The 22,764-nt window shown below is 35.7% G+C and overlaps 1 protein-coding gene across 2 annotated transcripts; it reads left to right on the forward strand.

The window, feature by feature from the left end:
* The first annotated feature begins 1,020 nt into the window (after positions 1-1,020).
* On the forward strand, positions 1,021-7,473 carry LOC115988708 (protein yippee-like At5g53940). 2 transcript variants are annotated; one of them, XM_031112312.1, is made up of 5 exons: positions 1,021-1,281; positions 3,799-3,842; positions 6,186-6,294; positions 6,940-6,995; positions 7,078-7,473. In XM_031112312.1, the coding sequence occupies exons 1-5, from the start codon at positions 1,186-1,188 to the stop codon at positions 7,154-7,156; spliced, it is 384 nt and encodes a 127-aa protein (XP_030968172.1). In that variant the 5' UTR covers positions 1,021-1,185; the 3' UTR covers positions 7,157-7,473. The 2 variants fall into 2 exon arrangements, with proteins under 2 accessions (XP_030968172.1, XP_030968174.1); XM_031112314.1 differs by lacking the exons at positions 1,021-1,281; positions 3,799-3,842 and adding an exon at positions 3,854-3,993 and having other exon boundaries at positions 7,078-7,234.
* The last annotated feature ends 15,291 nt before the right edge of the window (positions 7,474-22,764 follow it).

Below are 22,764 nucleotides of genomic sequence, written 5' to 3' on the forward strand. Positions count from 1 at the left end.
TACCCTATGAATTTAGGCTACTTTATTTCCTAAATTATGCAAAAAGTAAGACAACACTCTTACCCAATTAAAGCAAATCTGACCATAACCTCCTTGATTGATACCTTGGGGTTCAAAGCCTTTCTTATTAACCAAAAACCAGTTACTTAGATCACCCCAGCCTCAATACAAAGTGCCTTAATCAGATTTAAAAGGGACCAACCACGTTTTACCCTAAAAGCGGAAACTTTAGATTAAAAGTTCATTCAGCTAGGATGCATTCTCACAATTTCGAAGCTCGGAGGTGGAAATATGGGCACAGGGAAACCTTCTCTTTCTTCCTTACAACCTCTCTCAATTTCATCTTCTCGCTAACTGTGAGTCGAAATTTCGGACCTGTATACTCTTTCTGCATTTTCTTGTATTTCAATTATGGCATTTTGATTTCTTGCTTGTTAAAGTACTATTAGCCTTTGTTTATTATATATTTGAAATTTTGGGCTTGATTATCTGCAAATAAACATTTCTAAAGAACTTAAAGAGAGATATGGGCTACTCTTGCATTTTTTACCATTGTTGCAAAAACGTCCCCGACAACTCCTAAACAGCATAATTAATGGTGGAATTTGACGGATCAACAACAATATGGTTAAGGACAAACGAATTTGGGGTGAGAGAGAAATAGAGAGTTCCAAGTGTAAAATGACAGAGGTTGATATTTTTATTAGAGTTAGGAACAAAACGACGTAGTTTGGTTTAACACTAAACAACATTTTTTTTTTTTTTTTTGATAGGATAAACAACATTGTTTTGTATACATATATATTTTCATAAAGAATTAAATGATGATATTTATATCCAATCCATTGGTTGATTCGATATTATTGGAAACCCAATTTCACGACTAATAACTGTGCCAAATAATGTCGGAAAGTTGGGTACTCCTTTGACCGCCCCTAGTTTGAAATTTTGAATACCAGCCCCACTTTTGGGAAGATAAAATAAATAAATAAATAAAAGGAAAAAGAAAAAAATCTTTAAAAAATTACTACGAGCCCGCGAGAGAGAGAGAGAGAGATAGAGAAATAAAAAGGAAAGGGCACCGGAATTTGCCGGTTTCGGTAGTGGAAACGTCAACTGCCAAATCTGTTATGATTCGATTCGTGGTGCAGAAAGAGAGAGCTGACAGCTGAGTTGGAAAAAAATATGGGGAGGTTGTTCTTGGTAGACCTTGAAGGCAGGGCTTACCGCTGCAGATTCTGCGTGAGCGATCTTGCTCTCGCCGATGATGTTCTTTCTCGGGTACTACTTATTACCCACATGCCCAAAGTTTGTTCTTTTTGTTTCATGTTTTTTTTTGCTATGCTTTGCCGTGGACCAAACACATGTAAAGATGTACTATGTTTTATCTAACGGTTTGGTTTTTGTTTTGGTCATTTAAGACTAAAGGGTTTGTAGAGCCTTTGCTAGATGGCAGTTGGGTGTTTTGTATTTTGTAGGAATTGGTGTATTGTTAGATTTTTGCATGGATTAGATTATGGTCTATCATTTATTATTTTTTGAGTTGGGGATTAAGAGCCTTGCTAGATGGGAATTGGGTTTTTGGTTTTTGGATATTGGGTGAGAATTGTGGTAAGCATTGGATTATGCATGGACTAATTTTTGGTACCATTGTTATTTTTGGAGATGGGATTATGGTTTTGTAAATGATGGGAATAAGGGAATGTTCTGGGATCGGATGGTATTTGGATGGTGATGGTATAGACTGCTTGACAATATCTTTGACAAGGTTTTGGGAATAAGAATATGTGGCTTTGCTGGAGGAAATTTTGAATGAATGAATCAGGCATTGATATTTGGTGTGCACCATCTAGCTAGTTTGGTAACTGCCTAGGAAGTTTTGGTGGGAGAGAGTCATTGGGTTGAAGTTAAATTGAGTTCATGCTAGGGAGGTTATATTAAAAGCTATTTTGTATCCTAGTGTTAAGTTAAATTGGTTTAATTAAATATTGGTATGATCAAGGATTTATATGTGAATGGTACAGAACAATATGCAAAGGCTTTGGTTCTCAAGGTTCAGCAGCTCTCTTCATTTGCTGATGCATGTGCTTTGCAATTGCAGGCAATTAGGTGCATCATATAACAACCATAATAATAATAAAATAAAATAAAAGGCTCAGGAGTGGTTTCTGTCATTAAATTAACAGTAACAGAAATTGTGAATGTCCAACCAGAAGTGTTTACTTACAAAAACCAATGGAAACAGAAATAAGCAAATACATAAGCAAAATATTTAGAAATAAGCAAATACCTTTTTTTTTTTTTTTAAAGAATAAGAAAATACCCAGCACAATATGTAGAAATGAGCAAATACTACCTAAGCAGAATATGTTTCCAATGGAGCTGGTCTTCGAGCACCCCCTTGCTCCCCTGGCCTTTTCCCCCTGTACAGCATCCATCAATTGAAATATTTGTTTTATTCCTTTTTTTCTGCTTATAGTGTTTGAGTAATTAATCTAAATTATATGATTCATAGTTTTAATATGTTACAAATACATAGCTTTTCTGGTTATTGTCCTTTGTCACTACAAACATAGAGCAGAGAGCAGAAGAAGTGAGCTAGTTAGGGCTGTTTAGTGATAAGTTGTGACCATAATTTCATTTTTTTTACCTTATAGGGATGAGGTATGACTTTAGGTAAGGTGAAGAGTTGGTTGGGGCTGAGGGTAAAATTGGGTTTGAGTGCCCAAGCTAGAAAGCTTTAGAGTTTCTCTATCATTTTGCTTCACAATGTTTGAATTCTTAATGGTATTTTCTTATGGATATATTTAAATGCATATTAGTTTTTTTTAATAAGGTTCAGAGAAAAGTTTTTTTTTTAACCCAATATGGATGTTTAAGGGGAGATTTTCAAATCTGACTTGGGCATGGACTGGGTTTGTGCAGCCTTGGTCCCAGCAGGATAGCAGGTAGTATCACAACTGACCAGTCCTTACATCCTTTACTATTCTATGCCACCTTTAGTCATGATATCCCTTCCTCTCTCTAGATTGCCTTTCCTTTTGAGTGTTAAATATTCTAATGAGCTATGAGAAAAAGTTATGTATATTTTCCAGGGAAGTTTATTCATATGCATAACTATGTGAAGAAAATGATGTGGTAGTTTTTATTGGTAAGTAAAGGACCTAGAGGTGTCAACTTCATTCTCTGGATGCTTCTCCAGTCCAATGATTTCTGTAGTGTCACTATACTTCTGTTGTGGATCATGCTCAATTGGCTATATTAGTGTGTGCAATAAAAAATGTGCTTAATATATTTATCCACCCTTTCTGTGAAATAACAATGAGGCCACCTGATGTTTAATTGATAGCTCACAAACAAATGCTTCTGCTTCCTTAAGCCATTTAAGTTTGAATATGAAGATTGGAGAAACTGTTAAAATTTGTGTGTATATTAAGTGTTGGATGATTTGCTAATTTAGGATATTCCTGTTGACTTTACATTCTCAGGAAACATGGTGATACACTGATACTTGTAATGAAACTTTAGCACTAACTGCTAAGTGATGGATGTAACTCTCTTTTGTTGTCTTTCTCCTCTTTCCTATCTTTATAAATATATTTGCTTGCTAACATAAAAGAAATCAAAAGAGGGAAATGCACAAAACCTGATTTTTCAGTTATTTTCTTGATTATTTTATCTTGCACTTTTGTGTATATATTCTCTGCTATTTGTTTTTGCATATATAACTTTAGTCAATTTACTATGCCTTGATGTTCAAGATTTTGACTCTTGCTTGTTTCTCTGTAATGTGATCAGTCTTTCAGTTGCAATCAAGGGAGGGCATACCTTTTCAGCAATGTGTAAGCTTTATAGTTTGTTCATTATTGTCATGCCCCGAACCCAAGTAAGAGTTAGGCACATGACAACAGCCACACACTCATACGCACATCCTAGCGGAAGCCTAAATACATGTTACTGTTCCTTATCAAAATCTGAAAGGAGAAAGAGGGGGTGAGTTGACAACTCAATAAGTAAACCAGTCTTAAAAAGTTCTATCAAGCAAATAGATCTGTAAAATAATAAGTTGTATATAGACCAAATATTTTAAATCTTACAAATATATCATAAGATGAATTAGAAATTAATCAGTTTTCCATATATATCAAAGCTATAATTTACAATAGGTTCCAAAAACACATAAGCAGTTTCAAGGGCTTTAAACAATTCAAATATTCAATATAATTCATATTCTTAACAATCTTTACGACTATGGTCACACTATATCCCTGTGACTGTGCATCAGATTCAAATGAAACTAGTTTTGTGCTAAAATATATCCTCCATTAGCTGGGTCTAGAAACACGATAGACTCATGATGCCCTAGATAGAACTAGTTTCAGTACCAATGAATAACTCCTATTGACTGGGTATCAAAGTACCAATGAATAACCCCTATTGGTTAGGTATCAGAGTCAAAACATAGTCAGATTGTCTAAAATCATATATATCAAATCATAGTTCAAACAAAAATATATTCCATTCAAATACATATATATATATATATATATAAAATTATATATTCAGTAATTAAAATATATTTGTGATTATTCTTTATTTTTTACTTTAAATCAGTGTAGCTAAAACAATTAGATAAAATTGTGACAATTGTAAACAAATTTCAGTAGTTAAAATACAGTAACATAAGCAAAATAAAACCAATTAGGATAAGGTTACTTACCGCAGTTAGCTCACCATAAAAGAACTTCTCCCTAACACTTCCTCTAAAATCCTTAGATATCACCTCAATTGTGTAGTCAAACTTTCTCTACTTGAATATTTTGGATGGTCTTTTCTCTTAAAATATCTATCATTATACGCTGACTTAAATTAGATTATATATAATTAGGGTTTTAACCTTATTTTCTAAAAACCTCCTTAGTAATATTAATTATAAAATTGACCCCATAAACAAATTTACTTAAATACTCCTTTTAAATCTTTTTTTTTTTTTTTTTTCTCGGGTGTTACAATTATCATGCTTTTATGTTATTTGTGACTGCATTATTGGGCTTACGTGTAGTGACTGCATTATGGGCTTACATGTAGAGTAATGAATTCCAGAAAATAGAAGATTTACATGACAAATCGCAGTTTCATTTTACATTTATAGTTGATCTGTCTCTGTCAAATCACATGATCAATTATACATCTAGATCTCTTTCTTGATTTTAAGCCAGTTCCTGAGCAGTCTTCCTTATCTGATTATAAACCACACAGCATTGGTGCCCAAATAACAGCTTCTAATAAGAGGTTACTTTTTCCCTTTTCAAATCAAGTGTCATTTTTTTGTTGGGGGGGGGGGGGGAAGGGAGAACTGATTTAGTCTCTTTTTCCAAACATGACATTAGCTTCTAATTGTGGCCATTTGCTCTATATTCCAATTCTGCCACCAGTGGAGTACTCTCTCCTCCTATTCTCATGAAATTTTTCCCCCCCGCTCCTTTTTTTTAAATCCCATCAGACTTTATATTTACAATTTTACATCCTCTTTGAGGTACTAATTGGCCTGATATCTTTTCCCCCATTTTTGCTGGGTTTTGTATTTGTCATTTGTTTGATCACTTTTTGTCTTTGAATCTTTTGCCGCTTCTCCATTGGAACCTTATCAATTTAGTTCCCCCACCCCGGACCCCTCTCCCCCTTCTGTTTTAAAAATCAGACAAAATAAAAATTTGCATAACAAGGCATGAGGATTGAAAGAATTGGTACATTGCATAGGGGCTAGAGCTTGAGGGTGTAGGCCTGTATTAGAGATGTGATGGACCTAGAACAAGATCTTAAAAATCTTATATGCATATCCTTTCTTTTCATTTTTTTTTTTGTTGCTGGTCTATCCCCAAATTCATTAGGGGAGAAATATGGGATATTACCGTTTTGTCTGTCTTTTTAGCCAATTGCCCTTCCAAGTAAAAAGGACAATTTGGTGAAAATAGGGTGGGCAGAATGCTAACCTTCATATGTTGGGTATAATCTATTCAAATCTCAAGTGGTCAGTTTGCGATTAGAAATCTGTCTTGTGATTCAAAACTCGTAACTGTCTTAACAAAATAAGATATTATGGTTCTTGTCTTTTTAGGACATGAAGAAATCTGATTGCATGTTGTAGTCCTTAATAATTTCTAATCTATGGAGGTTTCATACAGGGTAAATATAACTCTTGGACGTCAAGAAGAGAGGATGATGCTTTCTGGTATGCATACTGTAGAAGATATATTTTGCTGCAGCTGTGGACAATATCTTGGTTGGAAATATGTAAGCTTCCTTCTTCGTAGATCAATATGTTTTTCCTAGGATAAGTGCATTGTTTGTTTATATTGAAAATATTTATTGATAAAAATCTCATCAGCTAATTATATAGTTTTCTCGTAACAAATTTTAGAGACGTAATAAGTTAAATATTCCAATTTCTGCTGAATGGAATGGAGATTTGAAGGGGTGTGTTCTTCTTCTTCATTTTAAATTATCTTCCATTGGAATGAATAAATAACCAATGAGTCATGCTCTTGTAACCCAGAAAATCGTAATATTTAGATATGGTCCTTTTAGACTTTTCCTAAGCAGGCAATAAACAATGAGGGTTTTAATTGGTTTGATATGTAATAAATAAACATTTTTCTTACCACCTAGAAAATTATGACAGTCCATCTAGAAGGCATTCTTTATTGAAATCAGCAATCCGCTATCATCAGCTGCTGCACTGAACCCCGTGGCCACTTCACCTAGAACAGTCAGATTGTGTGCCACACATTTCTTTGGTGTATGTGTGGGGGTTCCAAATTTTAGTTTCTTACTTCACAAACTGAATATTACCTTTCTTTTACAAATTACAATCCAAAAACATGACATTTTGGTAAATGGACAACAATGCGACTGATGCTAATTTTTATATTCCATTAGGTAACGGTGCATGAGAAGAGCCAAAAGTACAAAGAAGGGAAGTTTGTTCTTGAAAGGTGGAGTTTCTACAGTTCTCTGTATCTTTCAAATTTTGAATCTAAATCTAAAATCTTATACATGTGAGCATCTGTGTGACAGATGGAGGATAGTTGACGAGGTCACTGAGGAATTCAATTTGGATGCCCGCCCTAGTTTAAGTGACGCAGAAAATGCTTAGAAAGTTTCTGGGTTTTTTTTCCCCTTATTAGAACTTCAATAATAATAATATATGGTCTGTTTGGATACCGTATATTTTGTTGAAACTGAAAACTTATTGTTGAAAGTATTGTACATAAAGGTAAAAATTAGTTGAAATAGTATGGTGGGACCCATAAATAGTATCAAAAAGTGCAATGGGGTCCATGAATAATAGCAAAAATAAGCTGAATAGTAAAATAATTTTAATTTTTCATCTCTATCCAAATGGAGGCATAGTGATATATGCTTCCAGAGTCTCACTGGCAAGATTCATATGAAGCAGAAGGATTTTGGCCTCTAATGTTCTTATTATCATCACATCTCTAGCATAGATTTCGAGAAATTCATTTAGAAGTGACCTTAAATTGTCATCAAATTAAATGGTTTTGAAGTCATCTTAATGTTCTTTTAATATTATTCTGCTCAGCATGGTATGATGATATGATGATGCTAATCTTTTTTTTTTTAATAATATCTTGTTGAGAAACACACACACATAGGAGAGAGGAATGAAGTTTTAACACAAAAGTATACCATAAATTTTACTCAATAGTTATGTTATGATGATAATCTTAATAGAATGTTTCTTCAGCCTAAAAATTTTACCTTTTGAAAACTTGCACCTTAAATCTCTGTCATTAGGAACCTTTTTGATATGACATTATGGTAAGAATCAAGTTGAAAAGCCAATCATAGGTCATGGTATGATGATAATATGGGCTTTTAACACGAAAACACACTATAAATTCTACTCAAAATTCATGATATGATAATAATAATCTTAACCTAATATTTCTTCAACCTAAAAATTCTACATTTTGGAAATTGCACATTAAGGGTTTGTTTGGAATCCGTTTATTTTGTTGAAAGTATTGTAGATAAAGATAAAAATTAACTAAAATGGCATAATGAGACCTATGAATAGTACCAAAAAGTGCAGTAGGACCAATAAATAGTAGCAAAAATAAGTTGGTAAAGTAATGAAAATTATAAATTATTTCACTATTCAGCTTATTTTTGTTGCTATTCATGGACTCTACTGCACTTTTTAGTATTATTTATGAGTTTCACTGTACTATTTCAGTTAACTTTTACCTTTATCTACAGTACTTTCAGGAAAAAGTTTTCAATTTCAGTAAAATAAGTGGATCTCAAATAGACCCTAAATCTGTCATTAGAAACCTTTTTGACATGTGACATTATGGTAAGAATCAAGTTGAAAAGGGAGCTAAAGAGATGGAATAAGAGCAGTTTTGGAAATTCAAGGGATATAATCAAGAAGATGGAGAAGAAGATTACAATGATCCAAAATTTAGAGCCTACCAAAGAATTGGAACTTGAAGCTTCATTGCCTTTAGAACTTAAAATAAGTGGCTGGCTGGGGAGGATCTAAAATGAAAATAAAAATCAAAGGAATTTTAGCTTTGAGAAGGCGATAGAAATACAAGGTTTTTTCCATTTATCCACCCTAATAAGATGAAGAAGAAACTATATACAATAGATCAAATTAGACAATGAATCTTGGATAAGTGAGAGTAGACATCGAAGAATATTTTAATACGAATTTTAAGGCTCTATACCAGTTTAATTGCCCAAATATTCCTAAGAATTTGGAAAACCTTATTAATATGTGCATCTTTGATGATGAAAATGAAGAATTATGCAGAGTTCCTACGAGGGAGGAAATCAATAGAACTATTTTTGAAATGAAATCCCTCAAAGCTCTAGGGCCAGATGGTTTCCCGACTTTATTCTATAAACATTATTAGGAAACAATGGGAGATCAAATCGTGCTAGCCACTCAAAGTTTCTTTAGAAGTGGGTGGTTGTTGAAAGAATTCAATCAAACTTTCATATCTTCAACCCCTAGGAAAAAGGGGGAGTGCAATTTCAGCCAATTTTGGCCTATCAGTTTGTGTAATGTATGCTATAAGTTGATATCTAAAATCCTGGTGAGTAGATTGAGGCCTTTCTTACCGAGAGTGGTGGATCCAGCTTAGGTGGCATTTGTACCAAATCACTAGATTAGTAAAAATGTGGCTCAGGAAGTGGTGCATAGTTTTTTTTTTTTTTAATTAAAAAAAAAATACATAAAGGATTCTTGGGAATCAAATTGGATTTCCAAAAGGCCTATGATTAGATGATATGGAAATTCTTATTACTGGTTCTCAAAGTGGTTGGCTTCAATGACAAATTCGTAAACTTGATCAACCCATGTATATCCACGATCCAATTCCTAGTATTACTAAATGAAGGCTAGTGCCTAAGCTTCTCTCCATCTTGTGGGATTAGATAGGGAGATCCCATATCTCCATATCTCTTCATTCTAAGAAGTGAGGTTCTTATGAGGCTCATCAACATGGAGGTATTAGAGCATTAGTATCCAGAGATGTAAAACTCTGGATATGCTAAAATTTAGCATCAAACCACTAAAAAGATGCATTATCCGGACTTCTAATTGTAAAAAAATTTACAACTTAACTACAGTACCATCCTAAATTTATGATGGCACTGTAGCAAGATTGTAACATATTATATTGCTTTTTACTCTTTTTTTTTTCTCTCTCTCTCTTCCTATCAGTTTTTCCTTTCTCTCTTTTTTTTTTTTTTTTTTTTTTTTTAGTTTCTGATTCTCTCTCTCATTCAAGCCCTCTCTCTCTCTCTCTCGTCCCTCTCTTTGTAAATCGGTGCCTATGCATTGCCTCTCTCAGTTTTCTCTCTTAGATCACACAACGTTGGTCAGGTGGTGCAGCAGCGTGGGCAGGTGATTGTGGCGGCATGGGCAGATGGTTCCAGTAGCGTGGGTCTGGTGGCTTGGCAGTCGCCGATGAAGCAAAACCTTGCCATGCTTGCCTTCACTAAGCAGACTCTCTTCCCTTTCTATATCTCTCACCTCTTTTTCTCTCTTTCTTCCCTTGAATCCAGCCTTCGTGGGTCTTATGGGTTGGTGGAGCTCATGGGTTTGATGTGGTGGTAGATGTGGTAGATTGGGGTGGTGTCGAGGTGGTGGATCAGTGGGTGGAGGTTGTGTTTTTTATGGTGGATTGGGGTGGTACCATGGTTTGTGGATTGGTGGGTGGTGAATGGAAAGTTTTGGGTGGATCGGTGGGTGGTTGTGTTGTTGATGGTTGGGTTGATTTGGGTTTGGGAGGTAGTTGTGTTGATAATGGTTGGATTGAGTTACTGTGGAGGTGATGAGAGAGAGAGAGAGAGAGAGAGAGAGAGAGAGAGCCAAAAATTAAAGAGAGACAAAAATATATTTTATTGTGTAGATATATTATTTTAATGTGTTGTATAGGAAAATAAAAGTTGGGATGTAGGATGTGTTGTAAAACAATATGGTACAATAGATAAAGTAGCTTTTAAGATGGTGAGATTTTTTAGAAACTAGATGTGAATGCTCTTACAAGGCTAGATTTATGTGGTTAAAGTATCAGGTAATGGCTTCTCTCATATCCAAACTCTACCATGACAATGATGTAATTAATCTTTTGCAAAGCAAAAATGTAACAACTTTTTGTTTTAAAGAATTGTTTGGAGAAATATTTTCTTTAGTCTTGGCAGGTGATTAGTGTAGAGAAATTTGGTTTATTTCACTCGAAGGAAGTTAGCAAACAATCCCTAAATTAGTTAAGATTTGGGGGCTCAACAAGCTTCCACCTAATACATAATACCTAGGTGTACCACTGTTCTTTTCAGCCAACATAAGCAAAGACCTTAAGCCGATAAAAGTGTTAAATATATTATTAGCAACACGATGTGTTATACCATGTTGTATATGCTAGAGTGGATACCGAATGGGAAGCATAAAATAGGAATACTGAGAACACGAGGGTTACGTGGTTCAACCTGGTTGGCCTACATCCACAGAGGAATCCCTTAAGGGTTACATCTTTATTATATAAGAGTGTAGTACAATAACTTGTGTTACAATGAACCCTAACATGAGTATATATAGGCGACTAAACCCTTGACTACTAGTACAAGCAGGAGTGGGCTTGTGCTTATTACATTGGGCTAATATGTCTAATATATCTCTAACACCTTCCCTCAAACTCAAGGTGGAAGCTCGATGAAGGCTTAAAGTTGGATAAGCATGAGAAGATCCCTTAGAGATGCCTTGAAGAATGCCTTTGAAGAAACCACAATGAAGAATATGCCAATTTACCAATTTTGGAGCTTCAAATGAAGAAACAGAGTCCAAAATTGGAATCTACGCGAAAAACTAAGCAAGATAGGTCCTTTTGGAAATTTTAACTTTGGTCAAAGGTCAACAAAAGTCAACGGATCCTAGTCAAAGTCAACGGTCAATGCTCACGAGTAAGATCCGAGCGGTTCGAGTCAATGGTCAGCTAGGTGACATGGTGTTAACGAGGCGACACTGCTGGCGTGGCTAGCTAGCATGGTTGATGACGTGTTTAGGGCTGATGTGGCTTTTGCTGATGTCATGGATGACATCATATTAAGCTGACGTACAGTGCGTGGATGGTGCGTAAGATCTCCACCAGTGCATACAGGAGATGCTAGAAACCCAGGAGGTGCATGTTGGCGTGTGTCTTGATTTTGGCTGCTGGGCTTCTTGGGTTTTATAGATCAGAGGGCTATGAGGCCGACAGAGCGGCGCGTGTGCCATAATCCAGTCTGGAATCCGAGAACTTAGGCGGTGAGTGGGAGGAGTAATCGGAGGCTTTTTCAGCACGTGGAGGCGAGTGCAGTGGCCGTTGGATTCCGGGTTCCTAGGTTTTGGTCGCAATATGCCATGGAGCACTTCTGTCTTGTTGGTTTCATCAGGCGAAGGCTTGATGTGCACAAATCTAATAGGGAGAGGCATGGATTGCTTGGGCTTAAGGATCTGGACACAGTAGTGAGCCATGGCGGCTGCGAGATGCCATGGAGTCTAGATTCAGCAGATAAGCATGTGTGACTTCTAATGGTGGTGTGCACGTGAAAATCTTCTTTGCATGCTAGAGATGTTTGTTTGATGCCAAGAATGACGTTAGCTCTGATACCATGTTAAATATATTATTAGCAACGCGATGTGTTATACCATATAGTATATGTTAGAGTGGATGCGGAAGAGGAAACATAAAATAGGAACACCGAGAACATGAGGGTTACGTGGTTCAGCCTTATTAGCCTACATCCACGGAGGAATCCCTTAAGGGCTACATCTTTATTATATAAGAGTGTAGTACAATAACCTGTGTTACAAAGAATTCTAACATGAGTATATATAGGCGACTAAACCCTAAACTACTAGTACAAGCAGGAGTGGGCTTGGGCCTATTACATTGGGCTAATATGTCTGATATATCTTTAACAAAAAGAAAAATTAGAAAATAAGCTTTGTGGTTGGAAGGGTAAAAATATATCTTGGCAAGGCAGAGCAACTCTCATTAAATCTATTGCTCATGCCATCCTAACTTACACAATGTTAGCTATACAATTCACAAAAGAGCTTTGTGATCAGATGGATGCTACTATCAGTGGAACCCAAAATCTAGATTTGGATCCTTTTTGACCCCCATGGCGTGGTCATCTTTATGTTGGCTAAGGTTTGGGATTTAATTAGAAGATCCAAGTACTTTAACCAAGCTTTCCTCTCCAAAATTTCATGGAGGATTTTAATCAAAAAAACTGTGTATGTGTCAATGTACTCTAGACTAAATATAAATTTAGAAATAATTGGTTGAATTATCATACAATGGGAAGCTCATCACCAATTTGGAGAAGTGTTGAAGGAACCAGAAATATGCTATCTCGATGTGCTTGCCTCTTGGTAGGAAATGGGAACTCAATAAGGACTTGGGTTCCTGGCCTTCTAACTTTCATTCTAATTCCTAATGAAGGAGCTAATCTTGATATTGCCACATTAGTGTCTGAATTACTCAATCAGAAGACTTGGGATTTAGCCAAGCTAAATAGCCTTTTTGATGAACTCACTATTAAGTTAATACAGAAAATCCCCCTTTCAGTATTTTCCTAGAATGGCAAATGGACTTGGACTCACACCATAACAGGAGATATGTCAATCAAGTCTACATATTAAATAAGTAGAATTACAAACCCCCCTTCCCCCTAACTAAGATATAATCCAACATTAGATTTGGAAAGCAAAAATTCATGATAGGCTCAAAATGCTTTTATGGTGAATTGCTGCAAATTGCCTCCTTACCAAAGCCTTCTTGTCCTGATTTTTTGACATTAGCGACACCATGTGCCCTCTATGCAATGCTGAGGAAGAATCTTGCCTCCATCTCTTTGCGCTTTGCTCTTTTGCAAAGGCCATCTAGTTCTATAGCCAATGGGCCTAAAAATTGAATAAATGAATTTTTTGTCCACTTCTCAATTTATCAGAGTTTTCCTTTCCCCTCCTTCTAAATTTAACATAGAGGGGTTTCATAGAGATAAGTTTATCCTATTTAGGGCTATTGTTTGTTAATAAAATCATTCCATTTCATAAAAAAGAATAAAGTTGAAAAGCTGTTAGGATTACTTTTATAATGCCATTGTTGTAACTGTTGTATTGGTTGTTGTACAAGCTGATGCTATTGGTTGTATTAGTTGGTTATACCTGTTAACTAGGGCTTAACTGTGGTTAATACATGTAATTGTTGTTAGTTAGGTTGAGACTTGTAACTATTGTTAGTTAGGTTGAGAGGGTCAGTTGGTTAGGGTACAAAGTAAGGGCAGTTATGCAGTTAAAACAGGGCAGTACTTTGTATAAAGGCTACGATGGTCATTAATAACAATTCAAGCAAATTGTCATTGATTCAACCTAACTCCTATCTTTATTCTCTCATTCTCCATTCTTTCTCTATTCTGGAGGTAGAGCTGTCCTCGAACTCAACTACCAACAATTACAATCACCCTTAATTTCCTTTACAATCAGTTCACTATCCTTGCAATTGGTATCAGAGCAGGCTTTCCTTGGCATCCATGGCGGAGACACATGCTTTTGCTGCAACCAACGAGGCTATTGCTTCCTTTCGAAATACAACTGATCATCACACAAAGGAGTTACAAGAGATGAGAACCATACAAGAAATTCATACAAGAACGTTGAATGAAATAAGTCAACAGCTAACTACAATCTTGCAGAAATTGAGTTCTTTAGACCAGGGTGGGTCTCTCTAATCTCTGAGAATTGGGGAAAATCAAAGTCCTAGTTCTTCATTGTTGCCTGTGTCTCACCCCATAAGGTTGGAATTTCCCAAATTTTCTGGTGAAGAACCTGCAAGTTGGATGTATAAGGCTAATCAGTACTTCAGGTACTATAATACCCCCATTGGAGAGAAATTGATGATAGCTTCATTTCATATGGAGGGAGAAGCACTGATTTGGTTCCAAGAAAGTGAAGAAACAGGTTTGTCCTGTGACTGGGAGTCCTTGGTTCAAAATATGCAAGTGAGGTTTGGCACGACTGCATATGATGATCCCATGGAAATGTTAACTAGGTTGAGGCAAACAACTACTGTGGCAATGTATAAAGCTCAATTTGAAGTCTTGTCAAACAGGATCAAAGGGTTATCCCCTGCGCACAAGTTGAGTTGTTTTCTCAGTGGCTTGAAGGATGAGATAAGGCTCCTTGTTCGTATGCTCAATCCTCAATCATTAAATGAGGCCTTTGGATTATCCAAGATTCAAGAAGAGTACAATTGGAGTTTTAAGAAGTCTTCCAAGGTTCAGATGGATCAAGGTAAGCCCTCAATTCTTGATCCACCCAAAGCCCTTCCTTTGATAGATAACGAGTCTCATAAATTGCCAATTAGAAGAATATCACTTGCTCAAATGGAAGAGAGGAGGAAAAAAGGATTATGTTATAATTGTGATGAGAAATGGGGTCCTGGGCATAAATGCAAAAATGTTGTGTTGTTTCTTCTTGATTGTGTGGAGTTTGTGCCTAATAATAGTTCAGGGATAAGAATTGCTAAATTGGAAGAAGGAGGTGAGAATTCTATTACTGATTGTTCCTTGAATGGTCAAGAGGGTAGTGTTGAGGAAGTTGGAATCACCCTTTATGCTCTAAGTGGTACTCCTACTTCTAGTACCATGAGGGTAATGGGGAGGATTAAACACAAATCTTTGGTAATTTTGATAGACTCAGGTAGCACACATAATTTTGTTGATACTTCACGGTTTTCTCAGTTGCACATTCCTGTGGACACTTCACAAGTTTTGGAAGTGAAGGTAGCTAATGGTGAGGTGCTTAGGACTCAAGGATTGTGTGAGGCGGTTTCCCTTTGTTTATAAGGGCACCAATTTGTGGTTCAGTTACATGTATTTCCTATGGGGGGTGTGATCTGGTGTTAGGGACTCAGTGGTTGAGTACTCTTGGGGTTATTCAATGGGATTTCAAGCTACTAACTATGTATTTCACTTATGGACAAAAGACTGTACTCTTACATGGTTTGAAGGAAGCAAGCTCTCACATTCAAGAAGGCAACCAGTTCTTGAAAGAACCTGTGAAAAGAGGACTGGTCTTGCAGATTGCATGTCATACCACTGCTCATTCTACAGATCAGACTACCCAAGTTCCTACCCAGGTAGTTGATCTATTGTTGGAATTTGAGTCAGTTTTTGCTACTCCTGTTGGTTTACCTCCCATTCGAGGGCATGAAGACCAAATTCAGCTTAAGGAAGGAGCTCAAGCCATCTGCCAGAGGCCTTACAGGTATCCTTTTTATCAAAAAAATGAAATTGAAAAAATAGTTCAAGAGTTGTTGTCTGCTGGTTCAATTAGGCACAGTTGTAGTTCATTTGCTTCACCTGTTCTTTTGGTAAGGAAGGCTGATGGGTCTTGGAAGATGTGCATAGATTATAGGCCTTTCAATCAAGACACTATTAAGGACAAGTATCATATTCCTGTCATTGATGAGTTGTTGGATGAGTTGGGAGGGGCTTGTGTGTTTTCTAAGTTGAACTTGAGGTCTGGGTACCACCAAATCAAAATGAAAGAAGAAGACATCCCTAAAACTGCTTTTAGAACACATGAGGACCACTATGAATTCTTGGTTATGCCTTTTGGCTTAACTAATGCCCCCTCCACTTTTCAGTTCTTGATGAATGACATTTTTAGGCCTTTCTTAAGGAAGTTTGTTCTTATTTTTTTTTTAATGATATATTGGTGTATAGTAAAGCCTTGTCTGATCATCTTGGTCATCTCAGATTGGTTTTGGAGACCTTGGTCAAACATCAACTATTTACTAAGAAATCAAAATGTATGTTTGCTTGTGGGGAGGTAGAGTACTTAGGTCACCTCATTTCTAGTAAGGAAGTGAGAATTGACCCAAAAAAGACTGTTGCTATGTAGCAATGGCCTGTCCCTAAAGATGTTAAAACCTTGAGGGGTTTCTTAGGTCTCACTGGGTACTATAGGAAGTTTGTGAAGGGCTATGGACAAATTGCTGCACCCTTGACTGCTTTACTGAAGAAGGATTCCTTTATTTGGACTGTAAGAGCTGCTAATGCATTTTAGAAACTTAAGGAGGCTGTCTCAAATACTCTAGTGTTGTCTTTGCATAGTTTTGCCAAGCCTTTTACTGTGGAGTGTGATGCTTCTAGTGTGGGTCTAGGGGCTGTCCTAATGCAAGATCACAGGCCTATTGCCTTTCATAGTCAAGCATTGAAAGGTAATAAGCTCTCACTTTCAACCTATGAGAAGGAATTACTAGCTTTAGTGGTGGTAGTCAAGAAGTGGAGACCCTACCTGTTGGGAGGACCATTTGTTATTAAAACAGATCATCAAAGTCTCAAATAACTCTTAGAGCAGAGGGTGGGACACCAGCACAGCAGAGATGGATTACCAAGCTCCTTGGTTATGCTTTCATTGTGGAGTACAAACAAGGTAAAGAGAATGTGGTGGCTGATGCACTCTCAAGAAGGTCAGGTGATGAAATTTCAGTTTCTGCTTCTGTCCAATCTGATTTGCATATTTCTGTTCCAAGTGTGTCAGCTATTTCAGATGTTTCTCCTGCTTCAGAAGGCACCTTGTGCATTATCTCATTTCCTACTCCATCATGGTTGTCTGATCTCAAGAAAAGTTATACTTTTGACCTTAAGATACAGTCTATTATGCAGGCCATTCAATCAGGTTTTGATGCTCATCCTGGGTTTACCCTTTGCAATGGGTTACTATTTTATAAGGGCAGACTGTATTTGGGTAAGTCTAGTGGTGATTTGAAGTCTGTGGTCCTGCATCAGGTGCATGACAGCCCCTTGGAAGGCCATTCAAGCTACCTTAAGACCTTGTAGAGGCTTCAGAGAGATTTTTACTGGACTAGTTTGAGGTAAGACCTGAAACAATATGTGAAGGAATGTGATGTTTACTAGAAACTCAAACATGAGACTTGCTTTCCAGCTGGGCTGCTGCAACCCTTGCCTATTCCAGAAAAACCAAGGTTAGATATGATCATGGATTTTGTGGAGGGGCTGCCCCAAGTCTCATATGCAGTCTGTGGTGTTGGTGGCAATGGATAAGCTTACCAAGTACACTCATTTTATGTCTCTCTTCCATCCTTACACTGCCGCCAAGGTGGCTAATGTCTACCTAAAATCTGTGTTTAAATTGCATGGTATGCCCTCTACCATTGTGAGTGATGGAGATCCTATATTCACTTCTCATTTTTGGAGGGAATTGATGAGGTTGCAGGGAGTGGCTTTAACTATGTCTTCTTCTTACCACCCTCAAACTAATGGCCAAACTGAGGTGGTAAACAAGAGTTTGGAACACTACCTAAGGGCTTTTGTAGCTAACAAACCTACTACTTGCGTTGAGTGGTTACCCTTGGCAGAGTTTTGGTTTAATACCAATTTCCATGTTGCTGCTAAGATGACACCCTTTAAGGCTTTATATGGTTACCCTCCTCCTCGGGTTCTAGATTATGTAGTTGGTACTACAAGGGTTGGGGCAGTGGACTTGTTGCTTAAGGGAAGACAACAGCTTTTGTCCTTGCTTAAGCAAAATTTGTGTGCTGCTCAAGACAGGATGAGGTGGTTTGCAGAAAAAAAAAGAGGGTAAAGAGGTCCTTTGCAGTAGGGGATTGGGTGCATCTAAGGTTGTAGCCATATAAGCAGTTCTCAATGCATCATAAGAAACTTGGGAAGTTGGCTCCAAGGTACTATGGGCCATTTCAGGTCATCTAAAGGATTAGGGAAGTGTCTTATAAATTGGACTTGCCCTCCGATTCTCTCATTCATCCTGTGTTCTATGTTTCATGTCTTAAAGCTAAGTTGGGAGACAAGGTGGTGCCTAGGCCTACATTGCCTGCTGTAAATGCAGATTTGGTGCCTACCCCAGAACTTGTGCTGATCTTGGACATAAAATCTATTCAATTAAGAAGTAGAATTGTGACCCAGGTTCATGTCCAGTGGCAAGGTGAATGTAAGGAAGATGCTACTTGGGAAATCCTATATGATTTGCAAGCCAAATTTCCTCACCTTGTGGGCAAGGTGCTCTAAGGGAGGGGGTCTTGTTAGGATCACTTTTCTAATGCCACTGTTGTAACTGTTGTGTTGGTTGTTGTACAAGCTGGTGCTATTGGTTGTATTAGTTGGTTAGACCTATTAACTAGGGCTTAACTGTGGTTAATACTTGTAACTGTTATTAGTTAGGTTGAGAGTGTCAGTTGGTTAGGGTACAAAGTAAGGGCAGTTATGCAGTCAAAACAAGGCAGTACTTTGTATAAAGGCTACGATGGTCATTAATAACAATTCAAGCAAATTGTCATTGATTCAACCTAACTCCTATCTCTATTCTCTCATTCTCCATTCTTTCTCTATTCTGGAGGCAAAACTGTCCTTGAACTCAGCTACCAACACTTACAATCACCCTTAATTTCCTTTACAATTAGTTCACTATCCTTGCAAAAGCCAATCATAAGTAAGGGATGACATCTTTTAGCGTTTCTAATGAAGATGTTTACAATTCAAATCTCCCTTCTCCCATTGTAATTATTGAATTTTATCATACATGCACGCGCACAAAAAATCTAAGGATGGCAAAAATGTCCCATTCCACTTGACTTGCTTTGTCTCAGTCCACTTCACGTAGGTTTTCCTCCACTTTAAAGAGGGAACGAGGTGGGATGGGTTTTAGGGTCCCACCCACGTAGAATGTGTATATATATTTTATTTAAAATATATTTATGTATTTATATAATTTAATACCTTTTATGAACATCGTATTTATAATTTATTTATTTTGTACATATTTTATTATTATACCCTAATCAAATTTTTTTTTGTTCTCTCTCTCACGCAACACTTTCTCCTTCGCCCTTTCCTTTTTTTATATTATCTTCTTTATCTCATTAATGACATAGTCAACTAATTAGAGATGACAAAATGCCTCCATCTCATGTCCTGTATTCTGTCATGACTTACTCTTCTTCCATCTCATGTGGGTTTTCCTCATTTGAAAGTGAAGACGGGACGCCTATGGTCCAACTCTAGCCTTGTACCATTGTCATCTCTAATAATAACCATAAAATACTGCTTTTGAGAATGATATAGCTTGGTCCCTTAAATAAAATTTTTTTATTTTGCCATTGAGAATGATAGTTGCCAGTTGCCATCGACAATCCTTTTTGGTCTCCTAAACTTGTTTTAACTTCTACCATGTTAGATAAATAATAAGATTTGACATTTTTTTTTTGTTATTATAAAGTTAAGTGAATTGTACTAGACAACTCGTTTCACCAATATAACCAAAAAGTACTTGGCTATGCATGTACAATTCGATTTTCTTTTTCTTTTTTTATCTTTTGGGCGGGGGAGGTAGAGGTTTAAATACTTAGGGTATGTTGTGGGTTTCAGTTAGCTCAACTAGTAAAGTCTCTAATGGTTGTATAAGAGATCTGGGGTTCAATCCCCACCTACACTAAAAACTGATTTGTGTCTTGGTCTGATGATAAAGAGCTATCATTAGAAGCGGATGCCATAAGTTGAAACTCTCTCAAAAAAAAAAATACTTAGGGTATGTTTGGTAACTGTTTTTTCTCCTTATTTTATATTTTCAAAAACAATTTCCTATTTTTGAGACTGAAAAACTTGTTTAGCAACTCAAAATGAGCAGAAAACAAAAATTGTTTTCAAAACTCAATTTGTGAAGGAAACTGAAAATATGCAAAATGCTATTTTCAGTTTCTAATTTTCCAATGTTAATGAAAACACGCATTTAATAAATCTGTGTCATTTAATGAGTTATCTTTAAATTTCAAATCCTAATAATAACATATTTTAGTATTTTCTATTTTTTTCTTCAAAGAACTATCTTCTTAATTTCAACTAACCAAACATGTTTTTGATTTCAAAAATACAAGAAAATTGTTTTTTCTTTATATTTCCAAAAACAAGTCTTTGAAAATAGAAAACAAAAACTGTTACCAAACATAACCTTAAATTTTCATCCTAGCCATCCAATTTGACGAGGAAAAACACTTTATAATTTTTTAACTTTTTATCTTCTATGATTTAATGGCTAAAATTTAATTTTTAATTTTTCATCTCAGCCATTCATAAGTTATTGCATCTTGTGTAATATCTTATATATTGCGTGGGATCTTGATCTAGAGGGTTCTTTGAGTTAGTGTAAAGAAGAATGACGGTACCTGTATATAAGTTAGATCTCTCAAGTGTTACTAATCTATTCAGTATTTTATTTATTTTTTTGTGTGTGAATTTAAGAGTATTAACATTGGAGGTGCTAAAATAACCAAAATGCTATTTTAGCACTTCAAATACTAAAAATGACCCAACATTCCAGGTCTATATCTAAATATTTTTTGCAACATGCTACAGTAAGTTACTACTTATTGCTAACCTTTTTTTTTATTATACTTTAAATTCTCTCTCTCTCTCTCTCAAGTCAGTCTCTACCTCGCTCTTCAACTCCCTCACACACTCTTCTCTCTCTCTCGTTGTCATTCTCGCAACTTGGTTCATGGATCTCTGTGATTTTGGGTCCCCGTGGTTGACCATAGTGGTTGTTATCAACATATAGAAATTATTGTGCGTCAAATAACATTTAAAGTATTGGTTTCAGAAGAGGGAATGTCAAATGTTTTTTCACCTGAAGAACTAATTGAATTGTTGCGGGTGGATTGAACAGGTCGCGCTTTGGAAGAAGCGATTTGTTACCGAGCTATCTTATTGGGAATAACGAAAGCATCTCTAAATACTCAAAGTTTTACCACAGTAGGCGGTGATTTTGGGTTTCAATTGATTTTGTGGCAGGTTTCGGTTGTTGTTGCGACAATGGTGGGTTGTTGGGTTTTGTGATTGTTTGTGGTTGTTGGTGAGATGGGTTTGCGGTGATTTTTTTTTTATTTTTTTTATTTTTTTAATTAGAGTTGTAGTGTTTGTTTGGTGGGTTTGATATGGATTTTTTTTTTTTTGGATGAAAATTTTTGGCTATGAATTGTGGTGGTGGCTGGTTGCTATGGATTCTTGTGGGTGTATGTTTTATACTATTTTAATGGGTGTTTATGTTATTTTAATGAGTGATGTGTTAAAAGTAAAAAATTTGACGTAGAGTATATTATTAAATGAGATGTTAAAATAGATAAAGTATATTTTTAAGGTATTAAAAGCATAAAATTTTTAGTATCCCAAATATGAATACTCTAACATTGACACAGGTAAAAGTCAATTTAGATTCCATTGACAAGAAATTTATTAATTAAGCTACGACAAGGGCGGCTCTACATAGAGTCCAGGGTGGTCACAGGTCCACCTTGACTTGGAAAAAAAAAATTATTATGTATAAATTTTAAAAATTTATGATTTTTTTTATCTTTAAAAAAACTTTGTGACTACCCTAATTTGTTTTTTAGGCTCAACATAATTAAACCTTGGACAAAAATTGGTAACAAGTTTGGTTGTAGACTAATACTATAACTCTATTCAATATTTTTTTTTATTGGATGTGAATTTTAAACAAATCCACAATTAATTACATTTTCTTCTTAAATCCTCCGTACTTGTAAAATTTCAAAAAGATAAAAGATCAATAGTTATGTCACCAATCAAATGTTTAAATATTGAGTTTTTGTAATCTAAAATTATATATAAAAAGTAAGTTTATGAATCGAATAGTAAATAACATCCGATTGACATGAAATTTTGATGTTTTTTAAGAATATAGAGAACATGCAATTTATCAGTTAGATTTTCAAAATATGTAACAATGTTAATTTGTTTAGTGAGAGTTGTAGCTTTAGGCTACAACTAAGTTTGTAGCCAAATTTTGTTCTTAAACTTTGATCTTCTTAACAATATATTAGGTCCTTACAAATAAAAAGAAAAAGTTCAAGAAAAATTTTATTTAACTAAACTTTTGAAGAGATGTAGCTTACAATATTTGATCATGAGACTATCATGTAACAATTTCAAAATAAAAAAAAAAAAATTGTAGAAGGAAATTGTAATATTTTATGTGCTTGTGTGTGTATGTGTTTTTTTTTTGTGTGAATGTATAAACTTCTCTTTTTATTAAATATTATATAATTTAAATTTCTTAATAATCAATGAACCACTCTAAAAAAATTCCTAGAACTACCAATGTGCTACGGAATTTAAAAATTCAAG

The sequence above is a fragment of the Quercus lobata genome, chromosome 5, assembly GCF_001633185.2.
Source record: "Quercus lobata isolate SW786 chromosome 5, ValleyOak3.0 Primary Assembly, whole genome shotgun sequence".
Taxonomy (NCBI): domain Eukaryota; kingdom Viridiplantae; phylum Streptophyta; class Magnoliopsida; order Fagales; family Fagaceae; genus Quercus; species Quercus lobata.

What these genes read in the sequence shown, in the direction of transcription:
- LOC115988708 (XM_031112312.1), top strand. Translation starts at nt 1,186, where the DNA reads ATGGGGAGGTTGTTCTTGGTAGACCTTGAAGGCAGGGCTTACCGCTGC. An exon ending in GCATACCTTTTCAGCAATGT is followed by an intron (nt 3,843 to 6,185) that starts GTAAGCTTTATA and finishes GGTTTCATACAG; the next exon opens with GGTAAATATAACTCTTGGAC. An exon ending in AATATCTTGGTTGGAAATAT is followed by an intron (nt 6,295 to 6,939) that starts GTAAGCTTCCTT and finishes ATATTCCATTAG; the next exon opens with GTAACGGTGCATGAGAAGAG.